The sequence below is a fragment of the Muntiacus reevesi genome, chromosome 2 (assembly GCF_963930625.1).
Source record: "Muntiacus reevesi chromosome 2, mMunRee1.1, whole genome shotgun sequence".
NCBI lineage: Eukaryota > Metazoa > Chordata > Mammalia > Artiodactyla > Cervidae > Muntiacus > Muntiacus reevesi.
The window spans coordinates 32,418,257-32,442,767 of record NC_089250.1 but is presented as its reverse complement, the minus strand read 5'-3'; the positions used below and the strand labels follow the sequence as shown (position 1 = coordinate 32,442,767).

General features: G+C 37.4%; 1 protein-coding gene across 5 annotated transcripts in view; it reads right to left on the bottom strand.

Annotated features, from left to right (window-relative positions):
- Nucleotides 1–24,511, bottom strand: part of EPC1 (enhancer of polycomb homolog 1) — a 92,661-nt gene that overhangs the window by 121 nt on the left and 68,029 nt on the right. For 2 of the 5 annotated variants that reach the window (XM_065921192.1, XM_065921189.1), the window contains exons 3-15: nucleotides 17,593–17,816; nucleotides 16,982–17,188; nucleotides 16,486–16,634; nucleotides 15,217–15,376; nucleotides 14,063–14,239; nucleotides 13,893–13,982; nucleotides 13,658–13,806; nucleotides 11,595–11,947; nucleotides 3,990–4,108; nucleotides 3,823–3,909; nucleotides 2,701–2,842; nucleotides 2,230–2,593; nucleotides 1–249 (exon numbers count right to left, since the gene is read on the bottom strand). The exon at nucleotides 1–249 is cut by the window's left edge and continues 121 nt beyond it. In XM_065921192.1, the coding sequence (XP_065777264.1) occupies nucleotides 177–249; nucleotides 2,230–2,593; nucleotides 2,701–2,842; nucleotides 3,823–3,909; nucleotides 3,990–4,108; nucleotides 11,595–11,947; nucleotides 13,658–13,806; nucleotides 13,893–13,982; nucleotides 14,063–14,239; nucleotides 15,217–15,376; nucleotides 16,486–16,634; nucleotides 16,982–17,188; nucleotides 17,593–17,816 (2,294 nt within the window). In that variant the 3' untranslated portion in view covers nucleotides 1–176. The remainder of the gene's footprint in view (nucleotides 250–2,229; nucleotides 2,594–2,700; nucleotides 2,843–3,822; nucleotides 3,910–3,989; nucleotides 4,109–11,594; nucleotides 11,948–13,657; nucleotides 13,807–13,892; nucleotides 13,983–14,062; nucleotides 14,240–15,216; nucleotides 15,377–16,485; nucleotides 16,635–16,981; nucleotides 17,189–17,592; nucleotides 17,817–24,511) is intronic. The other 3 variants (XM_065921190.1, XM_065921191.1, XM_065921193.1) reach the window with 3 other exon arrangements.

Genomic DNA, 24,511 nt, shown 5'->3' with positions numbered 1-24,511 from the left:
TTCCTATTAACAGTAAGAAAAGAAAAGTTGAAGCATGAGAGATGAGCACTGCTGTCGAGTCCCCACAGCTGCCACAGAAACGCATGTGCTGCATTCCACCATCCCTTGCATTCAAAATGCTACTGATGCATAGCACCTAATCAAGTCCCCAGGCTGCGGCTCCACTCCTGAGGAAGCTACGTCACCTCCATCGCTACTGTGTTGTCTGCTATGTTGTTTAGTGCTGGCTTTTCTGAGTCATGATTTTCCCTGTTGAAAAAAAAGGGTAATAGATTACTTCTCTGCAGTCAACTTAACCAATCAAGATGATCTTCCCAATAAAAAGTCTACATGTTTTTAATAACAGAAAGAAATCTGACTCTCTTGGGACAGGACGGCAAGCAGAGGGCTATAAACCTTGACGCTTTATTATCAGGGACACACAACCAGAGGTTAGGCTTGTGTGCACTGCACATTCCACGAGCGACTACATTAACAATAAGACTGGAGTAGCATCCAAGCAAGCTAGATGGGAAAATACATAAAGAATAACCACACTTTAGAGTTTCAATTTCCTCCTTTATTAAACCTTTGCTAAGAATTTTAAAGAGGAGCGACGTGAATGAGGGTCATTCACATCAGGCCTTCAAGTCTGATTCTTTCTCCATGTGGAGCTTGAGCAATCAGAAGGCCAGGGTCTTAGCCGCTCCAGCCCTTCCACTGCTCTTAAATAAGAGCAATCATTTACTGACTAGCTTTGACTACACCCAGAACACTAACGAAAATGGATGAGTCCCCAGCAGATGATGACCACTTCTTAAGTTCAGGGGCTTCCCCAGTGGTTCAGCAGTAAAGAATCCACCTGCAATGCAGGAGACGCAGGTTTGATCCCTGGGTCAGACAGATCCCCTGGAGAAGGGGATGACAACCCTCTCCAGTATTCTTGTCTGGGAAATCCCATGGACAGAGGAGCTGGCGGGCTACTGTCCATGGGGTTGCAAAGAGGCAGACATGACTGAAGTGACTGAACACACATTTAAAATTCAAAAGGAGAAAGGATGCTTGGGTCAGAAACTAATAGCTATAGTCTGATGCTACAAAGCTTGCCCCCCTGCCCTGGGCCACTCCCAGCTGAGGACGTCTAGGGATCATCCTGGCATTCAAGACAAAGTCCAGCCTCCTCCTACCACTAACTTTTCCAAATCTCTAGACAGACTAGTTACCTGTTAAACCCCAGTCACATCTGTATTTCCCAACTCTTTCTACTCCTCCTCTTTGCCCAACCAAGATGAAATCTCATTTTTTAGAACATTCCCAGAATACCCTGGGTGTAAAAATATATCTTATATTAAAATTATAGCCACAATCTATACAATCTATAATGCTTTGTGACACCTCTAGAACAATTTTTACCTATTACCCACAATTCTATTATTTAACTTTCACACTTTTATGCTTGTCCTCTAACTAAACTGAAAACTCCTTGTCTTTCTCTTATTTTTTCACCCAAGTACATTGTAGACAAAAAGATTTTAATTACTGTTAATATTTAAAACAGAATAGAGACTGGGCAAACATTCTAACCCATCTATTGAAACCTAAGAAAACATGTTAGCATAGTATAAAATAATGATGATTAAAAGTTGACCTGGCATGAATACTGTAACCCTTTACATTATTTACAGTATTTAGAGCAGTTTAGTGACTAGCCATGGTGGGTTCTATCAATTCTGTCCACTTGAAAAACTGTGGAAGAACTTAGAAGCAAAAGAAACATTCCACAGAGAACTCCTTCCATCCGAAGGTGGAATAAAAGGTGAAAGTATTATAAGTTCTTATTATACAAAGAAAGTGATGTCCCAATTATAGATGCAATATTCACTATATGTCATTTAGTTCAAATTCTCAGCAATATGGAATTACAATATTTATCTGTTTAGTTCTTACAAAAATAAGGAATTCTCATCTATGCATTTTTAATGTATACAAGGAAAAAAGCAAACAACACAGGGAATTCTCTGGCAGTCCAGTGGTTATGAGTGTGCACTTACACTGCTGTGACTTGGGTTTAACCCCTGGTTGGGGAACTAAGATCTCACAAGTCACAAGGCTTGGCCAAGAACAAACAAAAAACCCCCCAGAAAACCAGAAAGGAAAAACAAAACACAAATAAATAAGTAGACAGCAGTGCCAGAGAACTTAAGTTAGATCTCTTATTCTCAAACACTTCGCGCTTCAGTAACTACTCACCGTGGAACGGCATCTACAGAGGATGACGCCGGGACCTTGGAAACTTGACAGTTTGCTGCAGCAGCCAGCTTTAAGGCAGACGATGGGACAGCACTTAAAGTCCTAGGTATGTGTCGTGCATTTATGGGGGTGATAGAGTTTACAGTGGCAACTGATGAAGGTACAGTCAATCGAATGTTGTTCCCAATCAGAACCTGAGTTGTGGCGGAGTTGGCAGCGGTCGCCGGGTGACCTGGCGCACTGTGGGAACCCGCAGTCTGGGTCACGCTTGCAGGCTGCAGCAAAGCCGGCCCTGCCGTCGACGGACTCGTGTGGACAAGTGCTGTGGGTGTAGTACTACTGAGGTGTAAGCCCTTGTATACTCCTAGGGAAAAGGAAAGACACAGCTCAACAACCGCAACTTTGCTTTTGGTTTGTCACTGACGTGTGTCACAAAAATAATCACAACTGCTGACACGTCTCTCTCCCTACCTGAGGCTGGAAGGACGCCGTTCACCCCAATTCCAAGCACCACATCCTCCTTCATCTTGAATCCCATCAGTTGTTCCGATGTCACCAAAGCAGAAGCAGCAAATTGAGCACTAGCAGAATCCAAAGTCTTGGAAACAAAACCCTACAAAGGCAAACACAGAGCAGAGTTAATCAGCATCACTTAAGTTTCAAACGATTATTAAAGCTACACAGCTATATGCCCAAATCAGTCTGCATACAAATCAAAGTGGCAAACCACTGAAATATCTTCATTTCTTCTTGACAGTCATAAATTTGATTAATGTTCACATCATCTTGTAACCCAAGGATTATAAATTAAAAAATAAATTCTCTTTTGCTGTACATGGCATTCTGGACCTTAGTTCCCTGGGGATTGAACCAACACTCCCTGCATTGGAAGGTAGAGTCTTAACCACTGGACTCTCAGGAAGTCCCAAGGATTATGGATTTTGATCTTCTTATGTGACAATATATAATATGAAATTACCAAAATAAACCTTTAAAATGTGGAAATGGTAAACCTCCAACATGAAGTGTTGGACAAGAAACATGCTAGTAAAACATTTCAGTGATTTGCAATGAATCAATGCATGAATAAATTCATACAATGAATAAGTGAGTAGGCAAAATATCCTTCACCTAACTTAGACACATACATATTCAACCAAAGGCAGCCAGGGGACAATAAGATAACTATCTCTTTAGAACAGAAGGAACAAAACATCAATCACATCCTAACTCAGCCTAGAAATTAAGAAGCCCCTTGAATTTTTTAAATGATATTTTCCTCTCAGATGTCTAGAGACACAAATCTCAGCCTTCCGTTAAGTTTTATAAATGTGTTTAAATGGCCAATATTTATCATGCTTTACGTTCAAAAGTGATTTAATAGTAAAAGAAGTTATTTTAGCGTAATTTTTAATACATTTTAAGAAGAATTAAAAGTTCTCCAGATAATGAGCTGGGTGGGGCTGTAAGTTAGAGGTACATTCACAGACTGCAAGATCAGGCTTGAAGACAGGGTCTCCATCTCATTTGACTACGCTTTTAGGTTTTACTTTTTTACAAAAGGAAGCAGAGGGTGACAGCTTCTATACTCACCTGTAACGTTCTTTCTAAACCCTGTATAGAGTGGCTATGATGTAGATTCAGGCGAAAGCCACTTTTCTGCTGGTTAGATGCAAGGTTCTATGACAACAGTTGGTAATTAGAGATGAACTCTGGTGGGAAACAATGAGGGATAATCATAAGACAGACAAATCCCTCACCTGTGGCGTGGTGGTGGAGGAGTTACTACTTGCTTGCTGTTGCTGAGTTTGTGCAAGCTGCTGTTTCTGCATGAGCGCCAGCTGCTGCTGATGTTGCTGGTATTGTTCGGCTGTAAATGCTGAACATAAGACAAGAGAACACTTTACAGAAATGCACAGCTACCACACGCAACTTATAATACATGAAAACAAATGCAAGCATTTAAAAAGATTTGCGCAAAATGAAAGCACTTGAGCATCCTGTTAAAGATCACTTCTGAATGAGAATTTCAGCATTTTTATAACCACGCTTGACAAGAGTGGCTTGAGTTTAAAGAAAAATAAAGTGAAATTTTGAGTTGCACATGGCAAAGAGAAGTGCTCACTTCCCAAGCTTTGAAACCATTATTTTTTTTGGTAAGCTGTGACACTTGTGCTAGACAGTGTAAAAGGTAATACCAGCTTTTTTCAACCGCATGTTGGAAATTCAGCTTTGCACTGAGCTTGAGAAGAGATCCAATAATTACCATCTGGTGTCTTTATTTATTCATACTACTGTCCTAATCCATTCAGATGATCTCCAGCAGTTCTGTGCAGAAATACTAGCTGTTCTACATAGTTCTGAATTTTAGTCATTACAAGTACTTCCTCCATATGAAATATAAGGTTGTTGGTTTATTACCTTTTTTTTTTTTTTTTAAAAGAACCCATCCTTTAAGTTTAACAGGAAGAAAAGAGGCTCCAAAGGTTAATTAATTTTCCCCACCCAATTAACCCACCTGGAAAAAATCCAGTCAATAAGAACGGAGTTGTTTATGTTGGCTTACTGTACAGAATGATGTCTGAGGAAAGACACTGTGTTATGCTACTTATGTTTGTCTATGGAGAGCTCAGTTCTAAAAAAAACAAACAAAAAAATGTTCATTTATTACCCCCCCAAAAAGTGTGTGCAGTTTTTAAAAAGGAAAACCTTTTTCTTTCTTTTTTTTTTTTGCCAATTAAAAAAAAAAAGAAAAAACGTACATACAATCACAACATCTGACTTTTAAGGCTTCTTTAAGAAGCCTGTGGGGTTTGGGTAAGAATTATTTTAGAACAGAAAAAAAAGGGTTAGCATGCATCCTCAGTCACTAGGGAATCTATAAACCATGCACATCCCTCAATCTAAGGTTTAATGTCTTCAAAATACTGTCAGCTAATTTGTTATCTTTAAAGATGTTTTGATAATTTATTTAGAATATTTCATCATCAAATTTTGCCATTTTCACTTATAACTCATGAGAATCTTTATCCTCTGGGACAGAGTTTCTGCCTAGGATAACTAGAAAATACTTAGCAAGAAGTTAGGTAGAAATCCTATCATATTTTAAACAAATCAGAAAATTGTGACATGATATTTCAGAAAACCTCTGAAGTTACTAGCATTTACACAGACTTTTATACTTGAGCTGAACTAATTTCCTGGGTTACAAAGCCAAAAAATACTTTGTTGGAAAAACTCTACCATTCATTTTCCTATTTTTGGTGTTACAAATCTGTTTAGTTGATATATGTCCTTTGATGAGTTTCTTCTTGTTATTTAGTCAAATGGATTCTTTTGCAACCCCATGGACTGTGTCCCCAGGCTCCTGTATCCACAGGATTTCCCAGACAAGAATACTGGAGTGGGTTGCCATTCCCTCTCCAGGGGATCTTCCCGGCCCAGAGACTGAAACCATCATCTCCTGATTGGCAGGTGGATTCTTTACTACTGAGCCACTAGGGGAGCCCTGTTCCTTTTCCTACTATGTTGGTAATCCTCAGATCTGAACTCTGCAGGAAAAATTCTTTTTTATTGATAAAAGGATAATCCATAAATAGTGACATAAAAGCAAGTTTCTGTCAAAATGACCATTTCCATAAAACAAATAAGTTAAATCAAACCTTAAAAAAATTTTCTTAAAAAAATAAGGCTGCCTTGAAACAGCGATTATAATTAACATAATATTTAACTTTATGCTTAAAAAATTCCATAAAAAGCAACTGCTTAAAGCCAAAAAGACAATTTAAGTACTGCTAATATGTTTTTGCAACTTCTACTTTAATTTCCTAAGCTTGAGTGAGTTGCCTAAATCTTGAATTTCCTGGTAGGAGATGCTTAATAAACTTGGAAAAAAAAACCAGACGACCATTACTGGAAGGTCACACACACACCATTACTGGAAGGTCACACACACCTAAAAAAGAATAATTTAGCGTTCACTGTAGAATAGATCTGTGTTCAGAACTCCATTTATATGAACGAAAATATTCTTTTGCAGAGCTTTGCTGGTGTTTGTGACTTAAAATTAGCAACATTAAGTTAGAAATAGATTTCAATAAAGGTTCCAAATATTTTACCCTATTTAAATCAACATTTCAGTCCTCAGTCTCTGAGGGTTTTGTGAATTTCATTTTTTAATCAACTGTTAACTTCCTATACAGATCTAGAAGTTTAAAAAAATGCAACCAACACTTTAGATCACGAACACTCACTGTGATTTTAGATCCCTATGTTAGCCTATTTCTTACATATCTCTATACTCCAGAGTCTAGTTATAAAAACTTCCCTGGACATTTCTGATAAATGTTATAGAAGAAACGCAGAGCAACATATACGCCAGAAGTGATGGTAATAAAAAACATGGGTCTAGGGGCCAAGAGATCCTGATTTTTCTTTTATTCTCAGCTCTATCATAATTAGCTGAGTATACCTAAGGAAATTACTTAATCTTCTGGAGCTCAGTATGTTTACCTAAAATACACAAGTATTAAATTAGGTGATCATTAAAGTCCTTTTCAAGATATAACTTGCTAAAGGGTTTTAGATTTCTTCTGAAAAATAACAATTCCAATCCAAAAGGCTATATGAATGAGTAGGAAAGCTTGGATAAAGGTCAGGTAATAAACTTGGGCAAATAAAAGCTTAACTGGGTTTCACATTGTTCCTTACACAGGAAACTAAGACGACCTTGGATGCCATTATAATTCAAAGCCTAACCAAATTCTAAGTGGAAATAAACCAAAATGACCATATTTCCCTAAATCTCTATCAAAAGGTTTTAGGTTATATGTCTACCTCTAGATATGGTGTGGTAGTCAAGTTTACAATTCACATGAAGAGGGACACGTTGGTCTGGTGAACAGATCACCAAACCTAGAATCAGAATCATTTCACAGAACCAAAAACTGTTAGATCAGGAGGGATTCTTGGTGATTTCCTCTATAACCTCATAATAAAGATGAAGAAACTTTCATCTGAGATCACAAGGATTTTAGTAGTGGAAACTACTAAACTACCCTGAAACCAATGAGATTTTAAATATAGAAAGAGACAAAAGTTTGTTTTAGATTTAATATCATTTACAAAATATAATCTTAAGATGTTTTATGTAGCAACAGTGTGCATGATGCTTGTAGAGCCCAGAAACCACTGCTGTTCGGGTAGCTTATAACAATTGTCTCAGGGTAGGAATTTAGATGAAATAATCTAAAACTTCATGAATCCACTTCTTATGCAAGGAACTATCATGTGCCAGGTACACCAGCCCTGGAACAATCTGGTGTTCAGGCTGCTGGCCTTTTAAGTCACATTCCTATAGCTGGAGCAGATCAATGGAATAATTTTGGGGTGGTATGGGGAGGGTAACAGATAATTTCAAAAAGGAAACAATTTCAAAATTTGAAAATTCAGTCTGAGGTGATGTGATGGATTCTTGGTTACCAGAATACACACTGTGTTTTAAAAACAAACTCAAACATCTATTTTAAAAGATACTCATCAATTAGAAATTTCTTTGAGCAATACAAGGCAGAAAATTATTTTAATGCAGGAGAGGTCACTTTAAAGAAATAAACATATCTGAAATGACTCCACACAGTATTACAGTATGACCCTTTAATTGGTAAGCTTAAATTGATAGTATGGAGGTCACAAGTACTTATCAATTATCTAAAATACCCAATTTGAAAACAAAAATTTGTTGTAATTCATTTGATAACAAACTACAACCAAACCTGAATTCATCTGGCTGCAAACGTCTTGAATATGAGATTCTCTGTGGTCAAACTTACCACTGAGTGTGACTATTCTCGTACTTCACTACACAACTGTAGGACTATTAATGTATTTCACTATGGGCACCACCCCAGACTCTGCTGAGCAAGTAATTCTGAGTTTTGAAACATATTTGGATAAGGATAAGGTCCTAAATCCTTATGATGGTCCTATGTCCTATGTCCATCACCGACTTGATGGACACGGGTTTGGGTAGACTCAGGGAGTTGGTGAAGGACAGGGAGGCCTGGTGTGCTGTGATTCATGGGGTCACAAAGAGTAAGACACGACTGAGCAACTGAACTGAACTGAAGATCCTATAAATTAAAAAAATCTAGCAATGAAAACATCCAGTGTTCAAATCTAGTAACTGTCCTACAGTAAGATTAAAATTTTATGCTAACTAATAAAGGCCTACTACTGTAGAGCACAGAAAACTCTACCCAATACTCTATAATGACCTAGATGTGAAAAGAATCTAAAAAAGAGTGGATAAATGTATTAACAGATGTAAAACCTTCAGTCTGCTGCACAGCAGAAACTAACATAACACTGTAAATCAACTATACTCCAATAGAAATTGAAAAAAAGATTTTTAGTGCTACAAATAGAAGTCAACTGTGCCTCTGAGTAAGCTACAGATTTGGAGACTTAGAACCTACCCATCTAGCTACACATTCCCCACTGACTTACGGAATAAATCTATCCTGCAGATATGGGAGTTCAGAAAAATGACTTAAAATGCTGATAAAATTTCACTGAGAACAGGAATTCAAATCCTGAATATATAATGGTGGTTTAAAAATTACTTTTCTATTTTCAGTCTTTCTGAATTAGAGTCCTTCCTAATTATGAAAAAAAGGTATTAATTCTGAATCTGTTACCCCTTCAAACACATGCAGATGAATAGTCATGCAACCAACACTAAGTTTTCAAAGATTTTTTTTTTTTTTCCTTTTGTCTGCACCTCATGGCTTGTGGGATCTTAGTGCTCTGGTCAGGGACTGAACCTCGGCAGTGAGAAAGTGTGAAGTCCTAAACACTGGACTGCCAGCGAATTCCTCAAGGACATTTTTGTAGATAAAAATACTAGAAAAATATACTTGAAAATTGTCCAAATCACATTTTAACTAAAGACTACTTAAAATACACAATTTACCCTTAAGTACTAAAATCCAGTCTGAGAAGTTCTAACACGGTGTCACCCTGCTGTAGTATTCAGGAGACCAGGCACTCGAGCACCTGACTACCCATCTGGCTGCACAGCTATGCGGAGTGGTGAAGACGGGGAAGCAAGCAAAAGACTGAGCGCTTGCCTGCAGAAGCTGTGTGCTAGAACTCGTGCCCTGTGCTGAAAACAACGGGCCTCAGATGCCCTTCTAGAGGATTATCTAGAAAAGGGATAATCAGTCCAGAGGGCATTACTCTGTCACAGCACACATATAAACATTAATATTTAAAACAACGATAGAATAATAAAGAATGGCTAAATTGAAACCCACACATTTGGCTTAAAATAGCAGGCAAGTATATCAGCTGACTCGGATGTCACATAATGACTGGTTAAGGTCTAAAGTCAGTGTTGTAAAAATTAAGCCTAAAAAATTCCTTTTGCAAGTACCATGATGAGTCCATCTCCTTTCAATAAGTCCAACACAGCCAGTTTTTCCTCTGGCATCAGACTAGATCAGAGTTTCTGTGGCTGAATTCCAGACAGAGTAGTTTCGTTTGTGTTTAGGGGCTATGACAAATGAAAAACAAACTTTAAAACTACATCAAACGAGATGAGATGCTTAACAGAGGGTGAGGTAGCAATGCAGGCACTGATGCTGCAGAAGGGACAGTAACAGACTCACTTCTCTCATTCCCAGAGGGGCTCACTCTTTTAGTTCAACTGTACTTAGAACCCTGTGTAACATCTAAACTGCTAAGGTTTTTTTTTCTCCAGGGGAATTCAATGAAGTTAAAGGTACACATGACATGAGTTCACTGTTATATACTTTACAACGAAAAGCTTTAGGTTTCTGGAATATTCACAAACATGAAAAATAAAGCGTTACCCTAAAGCAATTCTGTAAGTATACAGAAAGATCTAAGAAATTTATGGGAAAATTGGGAACAATTAAGTGCATGAGAAAACAAATGATAAACCCACCCACTTAATCTGATCACATATATACAGGAAGGAAATAATGGAAAGGAAAATTACACAGTTATTAAAGATTTTTTCAGCTAAATTTTCAGTAATACTACTGCTTCATATTCATCTTTTAACATTCATTGGCAAACATAAATCAAGTAAGTGTTATATTATCAATCCTCACTTCAGTAGTATACCAAAACAATTTATGTGAAAAAGATCATATAAGATCCTTAGGATAGCTATACAACTTTAAGAAGTGGAGAAGATCAGAAATTGATCGAACAAGCCAGTTTTCTACATCTAGTCTCAAAGAATTTTAAACGACTTACTCTTTATCAGGGAAACATATTATATATTTATACTATTAAAATCTCTACATTCACACCATATAAGACCTTCATGCTGAAAAACCCTTTTGATTTTTAAGACTATAAAAGCAGAGAGAAACTGAATCTTCATGATATAGACTCCAAAATTAATGGGATTATAAGTAATCTGTTAGGTAGGCCTCAGAATAATTTAGATTATCTTCTAACTTGATTTCTGATTTCTAACTTGGTTTATATTTCTTATGAGCTGAAAAGACTTCCCTTTCATAGAAGTACTTTATTTCTAATCACAAAGAATATTAATTTATGGAACCTTTTCTGAATGTCTTTAAGGATATGAGGCACATTTTCATATTTATTAGGTTTAACTGTAGCCTTACCAGATAATTAGGGGGACAGATTAAATTACCTTTATATATTTAAATTATCTTTGTAAATATCTGCAGTAACAACTTTAACAGTGAATTTCTATAATCTTCATGCCTCAAACAACTGGCATTTGCTTTAAAATAGAAAACTAAAATTTGGGGAATATTTTAAGTAGATGGCATTTATATCAGACCCATTTCACAGTGTAGGCATAATGCTAAAGTACATATTACCTGAAATGTTCCCAGATTATTAGAATAATCCTTAAACTTAGATGTTCTTTGAAAAGTTAGTGTCCCTCTTATAAATTATTCTGAATGACGGTGTCAGCAGAGAAAGCGTGCCTATCAAGTTGCTGGCTTACTTTAAAGCAGTCTAAGTAAAAGTCCAGAAAAGTGTCCACTATCAATTTACAGTCCATTTTCTTTCCATATTATTTGAAAACATAACAGCTGAATCTTGGTGGTTCATGAAGTACAACAGGAAACAAATGCCATACATTATAAACAGCACTAAAATTCTTGGGTGTGCAGAAATGTTTAAATGAAGACACATGCACAATCGGGATTCAAATAAATACTTAAACCTAGATTTAAAAAAAATACTATTTTAAGAGAAGAGGACTTGCAGCTGTAAGAATAACAGACCACACAGTCGCAAAACTGATGAACCCGAGGCTTCTACAGAAACGCACATCAAAACGAACGTACCAAAGTGTGCTGGGCCGCTGCTGCTTTTACTTTGCGTCGAGGTACTGCCTGTCTGGGTCCCGGGCTGTGCTGTGCCTGTTCGATTTACACTCCTACACAATTTTCGACAGGAGAGTTCATCATTGTCACTGTCAAGTAGGGATGGTGTCCGAGGCCTAAAATGTCGCCATCTACATGATTTGATATTGACGAGTATCTGACTGAGGTCTTTAGAGAAAGATTTGTCCGAGGTATTTGTTTCTGAGGTATTGGCAGGCTGATTGACTGGAGAATGTTGCGGTGAGGAAAGCATGTCCAGATCCAGATGGCGAAACACGCCGTCGTAGTCTGAGTGCGCTCTGTCCAGTAAGACCCTGTTAAAAATCAGTCAGAAAATGTATGTAGAACAGCTATTCAGAAATTACACAAGAGTTTTTTTCTATCCCCTCCCCAATTCCCCCAAAGTCATCTCATACTGAATATTTAAAAGCTATAAATTTGATTATTTCAATATTTGGCTCTGTAGGTTAAACTCTCAATTTCTGTTCTTTCACTTTTTAAAGATTCGATTAGAGAAGAAAGTACTCCACTTTGAAGAATAAAGTATACTGTCCACCTTGCAACAGAAAGCCTTCTAACCGTACGTTACTGTCACCATATAAGAGAATTTGATCTTTCACTTCCATTACAAAGCACCAAAATATTTATGAAGCACTGCTAACGTATCCGTTCCTTAAGCAAAAAGGTTTTTTTTTTGAGGGAGCAGGTAGGAGAAAAACAATAAAAGTATGTGATCTTTGAACATTTTACACTATTAAAACTTCTCACAGACAAAATATTTGAAAACACCACTCGAGAAGATTTATTTTTACTTTATTTATATAAACTTTATAAATGAATCCATCTTAAAATACTAACACTAATGCTAGTATAGAATAAAATATAGCCAACATAGAGAACTTTTACTACTAATGATGAGGTTGAAAAAGCACTCAATAAAATGTGTCTTAGTGACTGGATAATTCTAAACTGACATGAAGTGACAACAACTGCAATTAAGATCAAAAATGAAAGAAACGTGTATAAGTCATTAACTTACTGTAAATTATACCCTTACGTTTCTTCCTGAAGGCACCTTGATCTGTTATGCCTTTTAATTTTTTTTCACTAATACCATACACGAGTCTTTCTTTTCCTTCGCTTTCATGTGTTTGGCAATCCCTCCCCTCCCGACACAGCTTCTCACCTAAAGACCTCCAGAGCATCAAGGACTCCATCAGGTCTAGACAAAGGCAGGTATCCTGACAAACTGAGGTCAAGATCAGGTCCCGCATGGAGCCAGGAGCCTTTCCTCTGATGAGTTAACTCAGTGTACCAGTTATATGACATTTCTTAGCCTATTTAATCCTTTTTCTCAGTATCTCCCAAAACTCCTAAAATAATTTTTGGTAATTTCTTTAATGCCACATGGGCTTCCCTGATGGCTCAGTTGGTAAAGAATCCACCTGCAACGCAGGAGACCCTGGTTCAATTCCTGGGTTTGGAAGATCTGCTGGAGAAGGGATAGGCTACCAACTCCACTATTCTTGGGCTTCCCTTGTAGCTCAGCTGGTAAAGAATACGACTGTAATGTGGGAGACCAGGGTTTGATCCCTGGGTTGGGAAGATCCCCCAGAGATGGGAAAGGTTACCCACTCCAGTTATTCTGGCCTGGAGAATTCCATGGACTGAATAGTCCGTGGAGTCACAAAGAGTTGGACACGACATTTTTTAAATGTCATACAATTTATGTAATCATGATGTACACTAGCTTTCATCTACCTCTGAGGACAGATATCTGAGTTTTCAATCTTGAGAAGAAAAGCAGATCCATTAGGGAACCACTAGTTATGCATTAAAAGCTACTGCTGTGTAACAGGTAGAAAGTGGCAAAGTATCTTCATCCAAAAAAACCCCAAAAAACAGTTAATAAGAGCAGATGGGAACAAACGAGCTCTTTGGAAGGATCACCTCATTTTAAACTTTTGCCTGCCTCCATCACCCCCATCTAAGACATCCCTCTGCTAGGAGCAGAGATGCCTCACCTTCCACCGCGCCCAACCCGTCTTCGTGCAAATCCGATGCACCGCTGGGGCACGGTCAGGGTGGTCAGGCAGTATCGGTATCGTACATCCCCTATTCCTCCATCGCTAGGACTAGTCCAAGGCCAGTTGCCAGTTTGGTCTAAGTGAGGCTTAAAAAGAAAAATCGGAATTATTTTTTATTTTTTGTCAACTAAAGGTAAGCGGTTTGTTATTTACAAAGACAATCCACACTTACAGCGTAGTACTGACAGCCTGCCTTCCTTCGGAAAGCAAAAGGGCCATCGGGATCATTCTCTTCCTCAGCTTCTGAAGAGCCAGACAGAACCTTTAAATAAAAGGCAGTGCGTCAGATCATGTGCGTTCCTATGTTCCTCATCTGCATTCAGAGAAAATCCTTGCACTTACCTGGGAGAGAGGCTCTTCGTCTGAGCTGGGGAAGTCATACTGGTTCAGGTCTTTAGCGTTGAAGACCGGCAGCGTGGTGGGGCTGGCCTGTTGAGGAGCAGCAGCAGCAGACGATGGTAAGACTTTGGGCTTCTTTTCATATTTACGTTTAGGTCGGATAAGATCGGCCTTATCTTGCTGCAATACAGTCATGAATTAAACACCAGAAACCATGGTCAACAAACTCAAAGTTTGGGGGAAGTTTTAAAAATAAGTTTACTGCTAACATGAACTCATAGGAGATATAAGATCCTTACATTTTGTCATTTTCTAATGTAAAAGTCTTAGAGGTTGTTCTCTGTGAAAACATGAGTATGTTCCTACAACCTAAACATGATCCTAAAATACTCTGCTTCAATTAAAGTAAAAGGAAGAGAAGTTCTCCTGAAATCCTTAAACTACAATTAGTATATACTGTTGGCTTTGATATCTTTTTCTTAACTTTCTACAAAAATTCTAGGAGAGAATTTTTTAAAAGGAACTTTTCGTTAGTCTTCATCCTAAAGAATTAACAAATCAATACTGGGAAAGTAATAATGAGAACATATACACAAAGCAAGCTTCAGGTAACTGTTAACATAGTGAAAACAAATCCATAGTACTGAGGTATTAAAAAAAAATGAGTAGTAAAGACTTGCTAGCTCTACAATGAAAGCAAATGGTAAGCAGTTTTAGAGGATAAAGATATGAAATCACTAAAGCGGGAAACAACACAGGGATAATATACACAGGCAAGAGTGATGAATACAGTTGCACGTCAGAAATACACATGGGCGGTGAGGGCAGAGGTGAGGAGAGATATGAGTCTGAGGAGGAGGCAACAGGCAAGGAAGATCAGAGGCAAAAGTGGTATTTGGTAGGAAGAAATAGATCATGGAGAGTATCTTGCTTGTGTATATATGCTAAGTATTTATATCAAGCTTTATGAAGTTTACGGCATTATGGTTTTTAAAGAAAAGTTAATGAAACTATAACGTATCTCTCTTTACAATTTCTACTGCTATATCTACAGACCAGTCTTAAATCAAAAACTGGCTTTCATGGTAGGGTTTATAAACAAATTCCTCCTTTTTACTCTGATTCTAATGACAAAAATCTAATGACATTTTGATCACCTTATTAACTTTAAATTCCTTCACATCCATCGCCTCCTGGTGTTTGAACTGACTGCTGTTGGCGATGGGGATGAGGGGGATGGTGTACGTGGGCTTCACTGGCTGCCTCTGAGCCATGACCTCAGACATGATCTCCCCACTGTAGTCACCCAAATTATACCTGAAATGGTAAGAAAAGGTTTAGAGTTAGTTCTTGTAAGCACTTACCATCATGATGACTAACACTCAGATATTAACTATAACCCTGATGAAACTTAAGGTAAGATTACAGGTAAACTACCTGATGGATGCTTATTAAAAGTCAAGATTACATAATTCCTATTGCTTCTTTCTTTTACTTTTTGGCTCATGGCTTTATCATGCCACCATTAACAGATAACCATGGTGGGGGAGAGGGGGATTTAATTTTAACATAGCAATTCTGGTGACAGATTTGGTGGAGATGTTGAAATTCAAGCCTGAAATGGTATAGAGGAACTTTCTGCTAATTTGAGTTGCTGTGCCATAAAACTAATTTTTCTGTATTGAATCATAAGAAATTGAATAGTGATTTCCTTTGGGAATAGGGACCTGGAAACAGGGGAGTGTAGCCTGAAGTTTTCACTGTGCTTCTGCTGAAGGATTGTGTGTGTGTATTTAGTCGCTCAGTCGTGTCCAACTCTTCTGCAACTCCATGAACTGTAGCCTGCCAGGCTCCTCTGTCAATGGGATTTTTCAGGCAAGAATACTGGAGTAGAATGCCACGCCCTCCTTTAGGTGATCTTCCCAACCCAGGGATCGAACCCGCGTCTCCTGCATTGCAGGTGGATTCTTTACTGTTGAGCCACCGGGGAAGCCGCATTGAAGGATTATCTAGGTATTAAGATTACGGGCCTTTCCCCCATCCCTGTTTTATACTTTTCTGTTAAAAATCTCAGCAAGTGTTAAAATTCAGTATCATTTAGTAAACAAAACAAAAACTTTAGAAGTGACAAATGTTCTCTCCCTCGCAGCTCTGCACTAACTCAAGTAAGTGTAAAAGAAAATAATTTTGAAATGGAAGTATCCTGCATGACAATTTTACTGAACCAGTCACTTTAAAAGTGAAACTAGAGAGAGGAAGGCATGTCAAATTACACAAAGTACATCAACACCACATATTTCAACAGTCTCTAACTATTATTAAAAGAATGCATTTCTGGAGTTACAGAAAACTGCTTAGGAAATAAATGACTTCTACACAAAATTCTAATGGTGCCACACTTCTCATGCTATTAAAACATACTTTACCTCTTTTCCATAATTTCCAGTGTTAAGTGCAATAGCTCTCTTTTACTCTTTTCTCTTCTTTTTATCATCTCTAGGATAGTAACAGCCCGGCTTAGGTCTCGACGCAGCTTAAGCATTTTTTCATAAGAGGCTTCATCATTTTTGCGATTCTGCAAGTATGAATTTGCTTGTTTAATGTCAGTAAGCATTTCTGAGTATAGCTGGTGACATATAAGAGTATATATATATTTGAAAAGTGAGATTAGAATTTAAAGACACCGAAAGGGAACATGGATCACCGGGAAATCAATTTTGAATATGGTTTTTAATGAAACAACATAAAAAATATATCATTAAGAACTCAGTAATGAATTTAAAGACAGATTCATTTTACATTATAAAATGTAGAAAGTCTGTCTAAACACAAAACAGGTTTCTGATGCTGAGGCATTTATAACTATAAATAAATTTTCTTACATCAAAAAAATTACAAAAAACTCTCCCCAGGTTTTCTTACTTTCCGAGTCTGCATTTTTTCAGTTCGTCTTCTAAAAGCCACATAAGGATCATTTGTGCTCGAGCCATCTCGCTTCTCTTGTTTTACTGATGGGATAAGAGACGGACCTCGACAGTTTTTTCTCTTTTTAATCCAGTATTCATAAACTTCTCTAATTAATTCATCATCTTCTTTTAGCAGTAGTTTGGCTTCCTGCAGACTGACTGGCTAAATGTAAAATCATTATGTCATTTTCACATAATACAAAGAAAAGGTTCAAAAGTACTTCTAATTTAAATGACAATAATCAGAATAATAGTATTAACAATAGCAAATATGCTGAGTACCTTGTACATGTCAGATAGAGCTAGATGCTTTATGTAAATTATTGTATTTAATTTTCACAACAATGCTGTAATATTTATCATCTCTGTTTTACAGATTGGGACACAGACACACACAGAAATTTAAACCTTCTGCTGAAGGTTATATAGCCTAGAAATGGACAGAGATATGAATTCAAGCTTGTCCAGAGTCTGCTCACTTACCCTCTTCCCAACTTTACACTGTTTTCACACAAAGAGATATTTATATATATATACACATTCATTAAATATACAATGAAGCTGTACCTGCTGACCACTGCCTTTTTCTAGACGGTCAATCATCTCCTCAAATTGCAATGGGCAGATGTCCATTTTCTTCTTCAGTTTATTCACAAATACTTCATCTTCAGAATCCAAATCATAATCGGGCTGCTCAGCATCCAAACTAAAAGCTGACAGAAGAAACCACGCGCGATCATTTACCGCGTGGAAACGTGGACAGAAACCTCTCACTGATATCTGGGTTATCTCTAGGGAAACAGGGAAGATTTCTAAAATATTTTGTTTTCAGATTTGAAAACAATCTAAGTTTCCTGCATTTAAAGTTTAAGAAAGAAGACCATCTTTACTGTTAAAAGCGATAAAAGACTGGAAGTGACCTGTGACCGCACCCTGCAAAGCAAACTAGAAGCCCACTAGTAAAAACAGAAGGAGATTGTTAAATGTTCTGGGCTGAACTGAACAAAAATTCTGTAGCTCAAAAAATGATAAAACATCAGCAATTTCATGGGATTTGATACCATAATAGAAGGATAAGGTTTTTAAGTAAGATTGTTTCTAGAATACTTAAATCCTATTTTGTAAATTATTTAACCGCTTCACTGACAGCTTGGGGGTGGTATTTAAAGCTGAAGTGCTAGCCACTGCCAATAAGGGTAACAGCTGTCAGTGAGCTCGTTCCTGCCGAGGTTTGTTCCCACATGAGAATCATTGTCATGGTGAGAGAAATGGGAAGTTTTCTTTCAAGGAAAATTTCCCTTTCAAAATTTGTCAAGATATGGGAAAAAAAAAAAAAAAAAAAAAGGCAAGAAACATTCCTTTATACTATACCATGAAATGTTGTTCAATTACTTTGCAAAATTAAATTAGTTTGATAATAATGTAAGTAAAATATTAAGAAGCTTGATACCAAAATCTGTCTCATACCTTTTCCTTCCTTCAACAGTTCCTCCTAAGTTCCCACCACCTTCAAACCCACAACTGTGCAACTGTATGAGGTCCTTTTTCTAGTATATGTGCTGCCGAAGCGAGCACTGTATGAGGTCCTTTTTGACGGGCCTTGCTAGTCTCATCTGCACATTATGACCCAGCAACATCAAATTTCGTTTGTTTCAAACAGCAGGCTCCTCTTTCCCTGTCTTCAGGCCTTTACATTAGCTCTTTCCTGCCTGGTCCACCAGGCAAATGACTCATCTTTCCAAAACCCAACCTGACATCAACTCCTGTGGAATCCTTTCTGGACTGCTCCCCCACCCAATAAGTGGCTCCTAACTATTTTATCTTTTTTAGAAGTTATGAACCCTCTCTCTCCAGAAAAACATGGTGTAAACATATAGTATTTTACGTAAGTTATAAGCTGAAAATTCAAATGTCCTTAAAACAGCTTGTGGCACTAAGGTTAAAAATTCCTGTTCTAGATCACTCCCCTTCTTTTGTACTACTGTTACACATACTTTACAATCTTATTTGCTAAACATTTGAATATGCTCAATTTTCTTGAGCAGAGGGATTGTATCTCATTTATTCGTGTCACACTGAACACTCAACTCTCAGTCCTCACCAGGGTCTCACATCTAGAGGCACACGATGTTCATCTGTTTCTCATAAGTGGTGATAATTTTGATCACCAGTCAAGAAAGTGCCCAATATTCCACTGTGTATCTCTGGCCCATGCCCCCCTCCACCATCCTGTAACTAATAAGCAGTTTGTGGGGAGAGCTTAAGGCCATGCAAATACTCTGCTCCTCATCAAAATTTCCTCTTATGTATATACACTGGTGATTCTTGTGTGAGTCAGTCTTGACCATATAATTGCAAAAATGATTTTCTGGGTTTCTCTGAATTTTTATTTTTTTAAAAAAACTTTTATTTTGTATTGGGGGTTATAGCTGATGTGATAGTTTCAACTGGACAGCGAAGGGACTCAGTCACACATATGCATGTATCCATTCTCCCCCAAACTCCCCTCCCATCCAGGCCAACATAAAACACTGAGCAGTGTTCTTTGTGCTATACAGTAGGATCTTGACAGTTATCGATTTTAAATATAGCAGTGTGTACATGTCCATCCCAAACTTCCCAACATCCTTCACTCCACCATTCTCTTTGCCACAGCACCATTCAGCTCTTGGCTGGTATTCTCTACTGTAAAACCATGAGACTAGTATTCTCCACCACTTGAACCAGAAATGCACAGATCTGTATCTTTACACACACACATACACACATATTCAAATATAAAACAAGACTGCCTTTTAAAAGAGATTTCCTTTGAGGATTAGAAAGAGAATCTTGAGACTCAAATTTGAGGGGAAGGGAGGAGAGATTTGTTCCTGCCTATTCTGAGAAGGCAATGGCACCCCATTCCAGTACTCTTGCCTGGAAAATCCCATGGACGGAGGAGCCTGGTGGGCTGCAGTCCATGGGGTCGCAAAGAGTCAGACATGACTGAGCGACTTCGCTTTCACTTTTCACTTTCATGCATTGGAGAAGGAAATGGCAGCCCACTCCAGTGTTCTTGCCTGGAGAATCCCAGAGATGGCTGAGCCTGGTGGGCTGCCATCTATGGGGTCGCAGAGTTGGACATGACTGAAGCAACTTAGCAGCAGCAGCAGCATTCTGGACAGAACTGTTTTGTCCTTTCTTACAGTATGAATAAGAAAGGAGAAGTCCTAGTTGTACAATCTCAGCTCAGTTCAGCCGCTCAGTCGAGATTTTCCAAATAAATGTTCAATGAAATGTTAACAGATAACATGTAAAGAATACATTTGAAAAATGCTGAGTTAAAATAAACTTTCCTTTTTAACTGCAAGGTTCCCACAGCCTACAAACAGAATAATATGTACTATAACTCTGGGGTAGAGAGGGAAATATAACATGCAATCATTCTCAAATGTTTCTAATCACTACTTTTTAAGGCAATACTATCATCTTGAAAACTCCAAGGAATAGTCTGTGTAAACATTAGCTTAAGAGTTTTATAAAGTAGAAATTATAAGAATTGAAATGAACCAGTCTATATACATAATTTGATACAATGTACCCTTCATAAGCAATGTGTTAGACGACCTGGCATTCAATGCTCAATTTCAATTTGCAGAAATTTATAAATAACTACCCTTTTCTTGTGTATTGTATTATACTAAAAGTCAATACCAATTTTTAAAAAATTAACATCACTTTTACACAATCTCTTCCAGAAAATAAGTAAGAGGAAATACTACCTAACTTGCTTTATGAGGCCAATATTACTCTGATACCAAAACCTGACAAGACAGAGCACACATTCGCAAAAAGATTAACAATATCTTTCACGAATTTAGATGGAAAACTTCTCAATAAAATCCCACCCAACAGTGTATGGAAAACATACACACACACAGGCAAATGTGATTTATTCTAGGTATTCAAGGCTGGTTCAATATTTGACAACCAACCAAGGCAACCCATCACATCAGAGGATAAACAAGGGCGGGGCGGGGACGGGGGATCACATGACCTTATTAACTGATGCAGAAAAGGCAGCTGACAAATTCAACTGTTAGGATAAAAACTCCAAATACACTAGGAATAGAGAACTTTCTCAAACTCCTAGAAGCAACTACAAAAAACCCCCTTCAGGTGACATAATGCTTGATGGTGAAAGATTAAATTTTTTCCCTTAAGATCAGGAACAAGGCAAGGATGTCTGCTCTCACCATTCTTACTTTAACACTGTATTCAAGTTCTAACCATTATCCTAAGGCAAGAAAGAGAAATTAATAACATACAGATTGGAAAGGGAAAGCAAAACCATTTCTGTTTGCAGGCTATGACATGATTTTTCTCCACTTAGAAAATCCCAAAGAACCTGTAAACATCTTCTAGAACTAACATGCAATTTCAGTTAAGGCCACAGGACACATGCTCAGCATACAATTGAACTGCATTTCTGCATACTGACAATAAACAGGTGGAAACAAAAATCAAAAGTGCAATACCATTTTCACTTGAGTCAAAGAAAACAGGTATAAATCTAAAAAAAAAAATTGTACCAAAACACCATGGATCTTCATGATGAAAATTATAAAGTGTCAACTAAAGAAATCAAAGACCTAAATACTTGTGGAGAGTCATATTGTGTCATGGACTAGAAGACTCAACACAGAAAAGATGTCAATTCTCCCTACAATGATCTATAGATTTAAACACAATTCCTATCAAAATCACAGCAAGTTTCTTTGCAGATACAAACTTATTCTACTGGCACTTTTAGGGAAATATTTACAGGGAAAAGCCGTAGGATACCAACACAATCTTGGGAAAAAAAAAGGAGGAAGCATTTCCCGATGTTAAGGATTATCATACAGCTGCAGTAACCGAGATAGCGGTGCTACCTCGGGATAAACACAGGGATCAGAGGAGTAGAATTCAGACCCACAAACAGAGCCGCATCAAAATGCATAACTGATTTCTGCTGAAGAAACAAAAACAATCAATGAGGAGGGAACACTTTTTCAATAAATAGTGTTGAACCAATTAGATACCCAGAATAGTGAGTGGGGGTACGCACTGTGACCTAAACCTCACAGTCATAATAGATCACACACTTAAATGTGAAACTATGAAACTTCTAGAACAGGTCATAGGAAATCATCTTTGGACCCTGGGCAAAACAAAGACTATTCTTGGAGTTGATACTAAATGGATCTCATCAAAATTAAAAACTTATACTCTGTGGAAAACTCTTAAGAGAATGAAAAAATAAATTGTATACCGGAACAAAATATTTCCAAGTCACATATGACAAAGACTTGTGTCTACAATATATAAACAAAACAAAATCCTCAAAACTTAACATTAAAATAATCTAATTAGAAATAAGTAAGACACGCACAATCTTCACCAAAAGGATATCTAGATGGCAAAAAACACATGAAAAGATGTTTAACTTATTAGTCATTTAGAGAAAAACAAATTTAAAGTACAGTGAGACATCACTGCATACCTACTAGAATGGCTAAAATTAAAAAGTGATAACCTCAAATGTTGGCAAGGATAAAGGAGAAACTGGATCCCACATACACAGCTGATGATACTGCAAACAGGTATAGCCTTCTGAGATACAGAGTAGACATTCTTGTCAAACTAAAAATGGGTGACCCAGCAACTACACTATAGATATTTAACCCAGATAAGTAAAGATTTATGTTCACTCAAAAATCTGTACATGAACATTCAGAGCAGCTTTATTTGAAATACTCAAAATCTGGAAATGATCCGGTGTCTCTCAGTGAGTGAGCAGTGCAACCTGCTGCAGTGCATGTTATGGAAGACTGCTCAGGAAGAGAAAGGAAGGAACTACTGATATATGCAACAGCTTGAATGGACGTCAAGGAGGCTATGCTAAGAGGAAAAAAGTCAGTCTCAAAAGGATATACATTGATAATTCCACTCATGTTACCTTCATCAACAAACATAATTACAAAGATGGAGAACAGACGAGTGGTTGCCAGAGGCTAGGAGTGCATTTAAAGGAGCAATAAGGTAGAGTCTTATGGTGATGGTATAACTGAGTATCTTAATTGTGGTGGTGAATATACAAGGCTTCACATATTCTGTGAATCTATAATCATGCAAGACAATGTTAAAAGAAACTCAGTCAGCTAACACTCATTTGGCTGACAGTGTTCATAAACTTTCCAATGTAATAGGTCTTTCTAAATTTGTACTGATGAAAAACATTTTTTTCCCAAATAATTTACAATTCTGCTTCCACTTTATTACTGTTATTTGATTATAAGGTCAGCAGAGTCAATGCCTTTTTAAAAATAGTACCTTTTGACTTTTCTGACCACAATTTAACACACAAGCTACCAATAAAATGGAATTTGTGAATTCTGATCATCAATAGAAAAGCACCTATTTGTAAAACAAGCATTCAAAGCTTTTTTCCTGATAGTAATGATAATGTAAATTGAGTAACAATTTTATCTTGCTCCATCCTGTTTTAACCTAATAGCATATATTCATGAAATAATACAGCCATTGGCTGTGGAATGCAATGTGGTCCCGGTTAACATATACAGCAAGGATCCACTCTGGAATTTCACACTGACATGATTTTCCAGAGAACTAAAGTTTCAGGTCCTATTATTGGTAAACTTTGTTTAGAATGTCTGTGTTTTATATGTAATTAAACACGAGCAGGCAAGAAAAACACATGCCATTTGTTTGGTTTACTTCAAAGTAATCTTTAATAAACTGGAAAAAAATTTTTTTCTAAAGGAAAATTTTTTTTCCTAATGGGTGCAAGTTGGAGGTAAAGGTGAAAAACACCACAAGTTAAAAACATCAGACGCTAACACAGAGCTGGCCAGAGTCAATGCGGGCATGTTTACTTGTGGTTTTCATATTTAAGAAATAGTTTTTAAAAAATGCTTAGAATCCAGGACAAAGATTAGACCATATGGAGAAAAGGTTAAATGAGTTAGAAAAATAGTTAATAAGTAAGAAACTAGGGAAAGCTAGTTGCTCTATGTCCACAGAGAGAACAATAAAAACCAAACAGATTTATACTGTTCTGAAAAAAGTTCAGGCAGGCCCCTGGAAAAACCTCTTGATCATAAAGGTCAACAAGACAACAACGAAAGCTGTGACACCTTTTCCTTAGTAACCCTGCAATTACACGTTGAGTGGTCCACTACATGGGGACCAAATGAATGAAATAAATTCACCTAAGTTTACAAGCTCTCGGCAGTTCATCATCAAATGTGATTAAGTTATCAAAGGGTCATTTCCAATGAAGACCTCCATCAGTACCAAGTGACACAAGTTACCAATTAAGACACTAAATTAGAAAAAAAAAAAGAAATCATGAGAATTCCCTGGGGGTCCAGTGGACTCCATGCTTTCACTGCCAAGGGCCCAGGTTTGATCCCTGGTCAGGGAACTAAGATCTCATGAA